The sequence below is a fragment of the Pelmatolapia mariae genome, linkage group LG2 (genome assembly GCF_036321145.2).
Source record: "Pelmatolapia mariae isolate MD_Pm_ZW linkage group LG2, Pm_UMD_F_2, whole genome shotgun sequence".
In the NCBI taxonomy this organism is placed as follows: Eukaryota; Metazoa; Chordata; class Actinopteri; order Cichliformes; family Cichlidae; genus Pelmatolapia; species Pelmatolapia mariae.
Window position 1 is genome coordinate 17752188 of NC_086228.1, and position 9970 is coordinate 17762157.

A 9970-nucleotide genomic window follows, 5' to 3' on the forward strand; every position below is an offset into this window, starting at 1 on the left:
TGCATGAGTACAATTGATTTTCCATCATCTGGCTAATCAAATCACTGTTTCAGCTCTAACAAGAAATGTGAAATCCATCACCTGGTATAAAGGAGGGACGTTACCAGCTACTTAAGATAACAGGAAATGCAGCAACGTTGTAGACATAAAATAAAGCAATTTTTTTTGTTATTTTAGTTGTATTGCAAAAGCTGTTAGTCTTTAAATCTCTGCAATGGAAAGACTGCCAAAGTAAAAGAAATTAGATGACTTAAGATTGTACAATCCAAAATTGCTTACTGGAGGGTTGTTTACCAACTGGTGGTCTGCATTTCATCTATTAGCGTATCATAAAATGCTTACTAAGGAGTCAAATACAAATAGTCACATCTGGTCACCCTTCTGACCAGATGTACCACTGAAAGAGTCCCATTTTAAAATCTGTGGGAGCATTCAGTGATTGCAAATACCATGAAGCAAAATTCCTACCCATTATTGTGAGGTTTCAAACGTAAGTCAGCCACCTTTTAAATTCACTTTTATCTGAGCAAAAGGGGTATGCAGAACTATTTCTATAAGTTAATTGTTCCTATTTTAACAGCACAAACATGCATTTAGTTTACTTCAGCAATAACAAAAATTAACTTGAGGAACTTTCTTCTATCTGTTGAGGTTAAAATAAAATGCTTATAGGCTATGTATCAGCACTTTTATGCACTATTCACGAGGGATTCAGCAAATTATAAAAGTGGCTCAAAAAATAACTCTTTGGACTACAGTGAAAAAATTACATATCAAGTTCTGCATGTAGTGTAAATAATGGTCGTCTCTATAATAAATCTTTCTAGCTCCACCCACTGTTTGACTTAGTATTTTACATTCACAGCCAGTGGATCACATCTGTCCAGTGATCGGAGCTTTATTCTGGCTTCCTGTGAGTCAAAGATTTTACTGCTGTTGTAAAACACTGAACGGGTTGGTGTCAACAGCACTCCTCTCACAAACTCTATTTATGAGTTATACACCAGAACCTTCTCAGTTAGCCTCATTTAATATTGCTAATCTCACTCTATATGAATTGAAGTTGACTTAAAATCCTATATGTAACCTGTGAAAAACAAATAAAAACCCTGCAACCCTGTGCCTGAAGAACTGAACTCTGTGTGACCTTTGGGGAAGCTGTACCTAGATCCCTGTAGGGTGGCCTTGAAGGGAGGTTGTCATACAGTTTACAGGGAGTAAACACTGGGAAGCATGCTGAACATAGGCAGGCTGAAATACACTGGAAAAGCAAAGCTTGGCCTGGTATGTTTGGCATGTGAGAGGTGCTTCACATTAATATTCATTTAGAGTCTACACTTGTGCACAATACATGTGGTTAAATAACAAAGAGAGGTGTCAGCGGCACTTTGTCTTTCTCTGCTGCACGTTCTTAAGTCTCGACACCCCAGGGGATAATTTTTGCTCCTTTGTTTTTTATTTTACATTTTTTTTATTAGGATCTGTTAATCTGGTTTAAATAAAGCATTATATTTAGCAAGATTATGCTCAAAATACTTTGCAAAACAAGCATTACAAATTAATGCTCAAACCTTTTGTGAAGTGTAACTTTTCATTAAATATATTAAACAGGATACAAGGCAAGGCTGCACAGAAATGTGAAAATGATTTTTCCAGGTTTTCCAGGCCTGTTTTCTGCATTTATTTCTGATTTCCTCTTTCCTTCCTGGAAATGCACATTCTCATCTCCAGACCTCTTCGGTCAGATTTGTGATGAGTATGTGCATTTCCATGTACTAAACTGATAATAGAAGACCAGCATTCAGTTTTAAGTTCGCTCAAGGTCTCTTCCAACTCTCATTCCATTTAATCTAAAGCCAAAATAATTCAGTCAAACAATGAATGTATGCTACTAAACGTGCTTTATAAAAATCAGGCATGAAAGGAGTGATAAAATGCAGTGTACAGCTGTAACAACATCAGGTTATAACACTCAATGTTAAAAAGAAAAATACTTTCATATAAAAACACCCAGTATTTGGATATTTTCCAAACCAGAAACAGGTTCAGAGTGAGAGCTCTCACTTTATTCTTCCTTTGCCAGTGCACCTACTTTCCTCCATAAAATCTTGTAGGTCATGTAGGTGTAGCTGATGACATCCAGCCCTTACACAAGCGGATTTGGTACACATTTTAGCACCATGGCCGGTTACGTTCATTTATATCTGCCAATACCTAACACCTCTCCCCTTTGTTTAATGGACACCAAATACTGGTTGCTCCCAGGTGAAAATATTTATCAGCTGGCTGAATCTGTGAGGGTTTTAGGAGCCTGATATTGTGGAAAAACTTGTCATCGATGTGTTTCTGTAGATCAATATGGAGGAAAAATAAAAAGACACCCGGTAAGTCTTAAAAAAAAGAAAAAAAAAGAAGAAGAAGCAGCTAATCAAAATCAGGATGCTCGTTCTATATATATTTTTAAGTTGTATAGGAATAACAAATACTGCTTTGGTGATTCACCACCTCCAAACTGAGCCTCACAAGGATAAAATGGCCGATGTAGCAGAAATCCATGATTTCCAGGCAATACTACCTCCTAGTGGTCGCTTCCTGAATCCAATTTAAAGAAGAGAGTTTAAGTAATGATTTAAAAAGGAAATAAAAATCATTGTTCCCAAACTGACCAAAGTGGGGGGTTTAAAAGCACTTTCTGTTGATCTGAATTAAGACTGCGAGATTAGATAGATTTTTAAAACATTAAAAACTTTAATAAAAGCAGAATAAAACATAGGGGGTGAGCTGAACACATGAATTTCAAAAGATTTTAATCTAGGCAAAACAAAAAACAAAAATAGAAAACAAAAAGAAAACTGGGACGGGAAAGTGGGGCAAGAGTACAGTGAAAATAGTCCCTGACATTTCTCAAAACAATAAACAAAAGAGAGCAAAGAAAAATAAAGTTTTAGGGTCAAGAAGCTGAAGAAATCCAGTCCCATGCTGCCGGACACTGCCACAAACTTTACCTAAAACCCTGAGTTCATGATGTGAAAACAGGCAAAACTGACGGATCTGCAAACCAAACAATCGATTTTTTTCTCATTTGAAGCAGTGACTGACAAAAATTATACTTAAAGAATTCAACATAACAAAATACAGTTCAATAATTCACAATTCTTAGTATTAAAGTCCATAACGTGTGGAATAAGAGGACAAGAAGGGAGGTCCTGGTGGGGGGTGGATGGGATCCAGAAACAGGCTGTGTGGGTGATGGGCGCTGCTTCTTTTTAATTGAACTCGAAGGACCACCTCTCACCCCCTACCTGGACATGTGTAGCTCGTGTGTGTAAATCAAGTCCATTTCAATTAGAAATGAATCTCTCATCGTTTGAGGGCGCCATTAGTAGCCACCGCCAAATCCACCACCCCTGTTATAAGGAGCCCCGCTCCGGTAAGAAGAATAGTTGCCCCCCTTCATCGCTCCATAACTGGAGTGCTGCTGTCCATAGCCGTCCCCAAAGTCCCCATTGCTGTACCCACCACCCATCTGGCTGTCGTATTCGTCGTATCCCCCGTAGCCTCCGTAGCCATCCCCCCCGTTATAGCCCCCGCCGTAACCGTAGCCACCCCCGTAACTACCGCCGTAGCCTCCTCCGTAGCTGCCGCCGCCGCCTCCTCTTCCGCCGCCGTAACTCTGCATCCCTCTCCCTCGACCCCTTCCTCCCCGGCCGCTGGCGGACATTTCCTGCTTGGTTAGAGCCTTTTTCACCTCCACCTTGTTCCCGTTGATGGTGTGGTATTTGGTCAGGACGGCTTTGGTGGCGGAGTCGGTATCCTCGAAGAAGACAAAGCCGAAGCCTCTCTTCCTGCCGGTCTGCTTGTCGGAGATGATCTCGGCCTTCTCCACCGCGCCAAATTGCGAGAAGTACTCGGTCAGGTTCTCCTCAACGATGTGGTCTTTCACGCCGCCGACGAAGATTTTCTTGACATTGGCGAGTATGTCCGGGTTGTTGGCATCCTCTCGCGCTATGGCCCTTTTCACCTCCACGTTGTTGCCTTCGACGACATGTGGCTTAGCGGCCATTGCTGCGTCGGCCTCCTCCGGCGTGGAGTAGGTGATGAAACCGAAACAGCGGGAACGTCCGAGCTGCTGGTTCATGACCACCACGCAGTCGCTAAGGGTACCATACTGCTCGAAGTACTTGCGGAGGCCTTCATCGGTGGTCTCCACGTTCAATCCCCCAACAAAAAGCTTACAAAGTTTGGATGTCATGGTTCCTCCGGAGGATGGTGCGCAGCTCAGACCGTCCCTCTTCTTCAATGAACCGACGTAAGGGCGGGCCGTTTCACTCATGTCTTCGTAAGACGTTCCTCTCGCTGATTGGTCACCTTAAAACAAATCACCCCCTCACAATCGGCGCGCGATTGGCGTCACTGCCCTGTTCCCTTCAGGTCCCATCGGAAATCTTAATTTCCTGAAAAAGGACCGCGTGAATTTCGACCTTTGTTTTTCTTCGAATACAGTAATAAAGCTACACCCCCGATAAATTCATTTTACTTAAAACACATAAAACGTCAATCCGTGTTTTATTTTTGTGTCACACTTTAGACCCACTGGGACAAAATCTATTTTTTCCAAGTGTGTACGTGAACCACTTGAAACCCTAAAATAAACGAAACTCATAAGCCTGAATTTTATGTTTTATTTTTTTAAGTGTATATTAGCTCTGCACAACTGGCTGTTGCAGTCTTTTTCCAGCAATTACAGCTGTGAAATGCAGTCATTTCGCTGTTTAACTATTCTGATCAGAGAAAATCTGAAGTCGCCTACAGCCTTAATAATTTAGGTTAGCTGGAGGCAGGCGCTTCACAATAAATGCAACTTCTCTCAGCACCCCTCCCCCCTTGTTCCTGGAACATGATTTGAGCCCGACAGAAGCGAATAACTCCCATCAATCACATATTGTGACACACGAAAAGCATTTTTCCTGTGAAATTCAGCTTCTTAGTTTGATCCACCTAATTTCTGATTGAAAAAAAAAGACATTTTGATAGGGCACCTTGTGGAGATTGTTCTGCAAGCCATTTAAACTTCAGTGTTAGTGGTCATGCAGATCTGAAATGTAAATTATGTTAAATTCTATGTGAATTTTCACTAGTGGTAACTGAGATTGGATATAATTTATTCATTTAACACATACGTCTTTATCTTGTTTGGCAAACATGTTGCAAAACACCAACTGAAAATATATTTAGTTAAAAGGTACCACCAAGGTTTTATTATTATTGCCACTATTGAACTATTATTTCAGCCAGTTATTTAGCCAAAACATGCAGCAATGTGAAGGCAAAACCAAAGTGTAAGGAGACCAAATAGGAGTGGTGGTGATGGGCAGACCTCCACAAGGCACCTTCAAAACTGGCACAGTATGTGCTATGCATATGGAAAAACCATGAAATCCAAGCTGTATAATGGAACACATGGGATGGACAGTAAAGAACGGCACTCTGCATGTTTTATACAACTCCCCTAAAACAAAAAACACATACCAGCTTTACATCTCTGGGCTCCCACCTCTGCAAACCCTCCACCCAACAGATTGAAAACAAGCAATCAGACTGCCCCCAGTGTAAAAAAGCAACATAACAGACATCTTGATATACAAAAATATATTGATTTATTGTGAATTCATAAAAAGAAAAGCCAACATAAGTTTCCTTTTCCTACAGGGTGATCAGAATTCGCCAAGCACCATCATCCTATAAAAAAAAAGGTAAGAGAACAAAAGCATAATTTACACTCATGACCACATCAACCAGTTCCTTTTTAATCAGCAAAAAACCCTCAGATTGGTTTTCGTTTTTATTATTTAAACCCTAACAAAGACTTAAGATTACTGTGGGAGTTTTAGTCAACTCTTGTACTGATTTTCTAGTGCTCATTAAAGCCAAGACATCAAGTACTGTCTTGCATTTCATCATTGAAGCGCTCTGTTTAGAACGTTTTTAAATACGAACATCTTTCAATTAATCTGAGAAAACTGCTTCAAGAACCACAAAGACCAAGAGATTCACTTTTAGACAGTGGTCAGCAGACTTTAAGACTTAAAGCAGCGCTGGAAAAAACCAAATAGCTGAATAGAACAGTCCACTTTGTGTAGACGACTAGTTTGGTCTACAGTGTTTGTTTATGCAAATTCAGAGTGCATTATGGCTTTTACCTGATACAAAGTAGCATCATCTCCCCTCTGTTCAATTATATATGACTAATGTTCATTGTCAAATGTGGAGGCCGTTTTAACAGTTAGTCCACTTTGCAGCTGTTGAACACTTTAATAATTTAGGTAAGAAGCATCGAGCTGCAGTGGGGTCTGCCACCACCTCCCATATTTTTATTCCCCACCCCTCCCACTTACTGGCCTGTCATGTTTTAATTTTACAACCATCCATTACCACATTAAAAGCCGACAAGTGTGTTATTTTAATTACTTATTTGCAAGTTTAAAAAAATGAAATGTGAAGTCAAGTCTGTAGACAAATGTAGGGTCAACTGTGTTGTTTACCAAGATCAACTAGATTTGTACTGGTCTTGCAAAACAAGTAAAACCAGAACTACAAGAGCCATTTGAACAGTTTCCCTTTTGCCAAAACCCCACAAAGCATTTGACTGACTTGAAATGCATTTTAAAAAGCTTTACAATTATCAGCTTCAAGTGTTAAATACTTTCGAAACAGTGCAAAAACGCACGTTCCCTATGAACATGGTTTCCAACCAAGATGGGGAATCAAGTAGGAAAGTCTGACCTGACTTGACTTTTATTTGGGCACTGTTACTCAATGCCAAGTTCTCCTTTCATAGAAGGATTCATTCTGGTATTAAACACAAGTTAATAAGTTAACTAGATGAAAGTCAAAACTGTAAAAGCTCAAATACACCAAAAAGAACACACTAACGAGGACTAAGAAAACGCTTTATTTTAGAAGGTGTCCCAGACCAAAAAGGCTAGAAAACCCCAATTTGTGATTCAGTACTTTTCTTTTTTTACAAACACATCAAAAGTCTACACTGGTTAGTCAAGAGCACTGGGGTACCGTATAATCAAAATTCCCTGGAAACCCAGTAACAGTTCACATTTAAAATAAATAAATAAAAATAAATCACATTAACACTGCCTTTGACCACACCGGGGGAATCCTCTGAAAACTGACTTCACCTGTGGGGGAAGAAGGCACAACCACTCTTTGGTCCCCCCTGTCAGCATGGAGAGACACACACCCCCATCGTTTCGGGGGTTACCGTCCTCGTGCCCAGGTTACAGAAGCAACCTGGAGGAGATGAGAAAAAAAAAAAACAACAGGGTGAGATTCTGCACTGAGCAAAGCTTCTCTGGAGGAGACTCCAATTTACTTGTTCCATCATTTAATTATGGAACAATACTTGGACCCCCTTCCAACCCCCATCAAAAAATAAAAATTAACCCACCCACCCCTCCCTTTTTTATTTTAAGATTAGCTATATAAGACGCTGATAAATTAAATAATGGCACATGTGTGCACCATCTCAAAGATATGCCATACAATGACCAACACAGAGTGAAGACAGGTTGATTTACATACCTAGTTTGCTGGATGTGGATATCCTAAAGAGATATTTCAGACTCCTATCACAATCGACCCCAGGTAATCAACAGGGTCCTGATGTAGCCTACAAACAAACTGCTACGGCTATTTTGGCTGGGATAGCCTACTGGAATAAGAGTAAGAACACCTAAATGTAGGAATAATCAAAGATAAATATCAGAGCCCTCATGTCCACATAAATATATGTATTCAGAAGAAAAATAAAGAGTTATTAGCAATGTCTAAGAACCACATAATTTTAAAACAACGTCACACCCTACAAAGCCTACATGCATTGGCTGTGGGTAGACTACAACCATTAACCATTTCACCCACCTGAGTGTAAGGGAATAAACTGGGAATGATGCCATGTAACTAAAGAGCAACAAGGTGATGCCACTTATATACCTGTGGATGAACTTGAGGAAGCCTGGTTAAATAAGTAAAATAACTAAGCTAAGTGGTATAACGTTTTATTTAAAATGAACATACATGAGCATAGCAAATTGTTTTTTTTAACAGTAGGTTTTGTTCTCCAGACATGAAAGTATACAATATACATTAGATATTGCTACAGGTAAAGGAAACATGAACAATATTTAGACTGAGACTGGCTGAGAGGTTTGGTACAATAAGGGAGAAGGAAACAGTGGTCCTGCATCCCGTCCCGCCTTTGCTGAATGACCCAATAAGTAAATAATACATATGTCCGTTATCAATAATGACATAGCTATGAAAAACCATAAACATGCTTTCTCATCCTCATACATTGAAAAGTCACACTAAGTTTTCTGCAGAAAAAAACAAAATCGAAAACGAACTGCTTTAAAATGCAAATATTAAAAATAAATCAGAACTTGTCAGCAAAACAATCCTACATCGAAAAAAATCCAAAAACAACGAGTGAACGCAAATAAAAAATAAATTCAACTCTAGACGACAACTAGACGCCAGAGGCGTGAGTACATAATAAAAAGCGATGTTATTCTTCGTCTTAATATGTCCTAGTTGAACGGCAACAACCGCTTCTCGTTATAATCAGGTGTTCTGGGAAGTGACCTTCCTACCTGTTTGGGTTTGGAGGTCTTCGTAATGATTTTAGGGGGGGGGTCTTTGTGTCCGTATCTCTGCCATGGTTGGATTTCACGGCAGACGCCCCGTTACTGGCTTTGACTCTTGGCGTCCAATTCCGGGCTGAGGGGAGAGGGCAATTTGTGGGAAAATGGTGGGGGTTGCTTTCCATCGTGCAGTCTCATTTAATAGCCGCCGCCGTAGCCCCCCCTTGGGTAGCCGCCACCGCCGCCGCCTCTGGTGTAGGGAGCTGCGCTCCTCTGGCCGCCGAAAGGTGGTCCTTTCATGGGGCCATAGCCAGAAGGATGCTGGCCATAGCCGCTGCCAAACTCATTGTAGCCGTTGCCACCGCCATAGCCACTTCCCTGATCTCCATAGCCACCCCCATATGGCCCGCTGCCGTACCCTCCGTAGCCGCCACAGTTGTAGCCTCCGCCATTACCGTAGTTGTAGTTTCCGCCATAATCCCTGCTGCCGTAGCCATTTTGATTTCCTCTCATACCTCTACCGCCTCTACCTCTCGGTGTCATAGAGGTTCTGTTGGCTGCCTGCATCTCCTGTTTGGTCAGGGCTTTCTTTACCTCAACTTTGTGTCCTTTGACGGTGTGGAATTTCACGACAACCGCCTTATCGGCCGCGTCGTGATCGGTGAAGTACACAAAGCCGAAGCCCCTTTTCTTTCCGGTCTCCTTCTCTGAGATCACTTCGGACTTCTCGACCTGCCCGTACTGGGAGAAGTATTCGGTCAGATGCTGCTCTTCGATGTCGTCTTTCAGACCGCCAACGAAGATTTTCTTCACCTTAGCGAGGGCCTCGGGCTTGTTTGCGTCTTCTCTTGCCACGGCTCGCTTCACTTCGACCGCGTTGCCGTCGACGGTGTGCGGCCTAGCCGCCATTGCCGCGTCGGCCTCCTCCGGCGTGGAGTAGGTTACAAAGCCGAAGCAGCGAGATCGCTGGAGCTGCTTGTTCACGACGACAACGCAGTCGGTGAGCGTGCCGTACTGCTCAAAATGCTTGCGCAGGCCATCGTCGTCGGTGTCCACGTTGAGCCCACCGACGAAAAGTTTACAAAGCTGGTCGGTCATTTTTGAAAAATGGCGAATCGATTACACCCAAACACCCTCAACAATGCTCTGATCTCAAGATGGAGGTGGGGGAGAACGCAGCTGTATTTATATCATACGCGCTGTGACGACATTCTAGGCTGACTATTAGCACCGCCTTTTCCGGTCCACTACTGTTTCTTTTGTAGAAAAAGAGACACCAAAAAGACTGAAGATACATTAATAATCCATGATTT

General features: G+C 41.7%; 2 protein-coding genes across 2 annotated transcripts; both read right to left on the reverse strand.

The window, feature by feature from the left end:
- Positions 1-2724: 2724 nt before the first annotated feature.
- On the reverse strand, positions 2725-4482 carry LOC134641730 (heterogeneous nuclear ribonucleoprotein A0-like). Its single transcript, XM_063494256.1, has one exon. It carries the CDS (start codon positions 4331-4333, stop codon positions 3380-3382), a length of 954 nt encoding a protein of 317 aa, XP_063350326.1. The 5' UTR covers positions 4334-4482; the 3' UTR covers positions 2725-3379.
- Positions 4483-5634: 1152 nt separating this feature from the next.
- Positions 5635-9824, reverse strand: LOC134641738 (heterogeneous nuclear ribonucleoprotein A0-like). The gene is made up of 3 exons (XM_063494268.1): positions 7597-9824; positions 7194-7305; positions 5635-5739 (listed from the first exon to the last, which is right to left on the reverse strand). Exon 1 carries the CDS (start codon positions 9753-9755, stop codon positions 8856-8858), a length of 900 nt encoding a protein of 299 aa, XP_063350338.1. The 5' UTR covers positions 9756-9824; the 3' UTR covers positions 5635-5739; positions 7194-7305; positions 7597-8855.
- Positions 9825-9970: the final 146 nt, after the last annotated feature.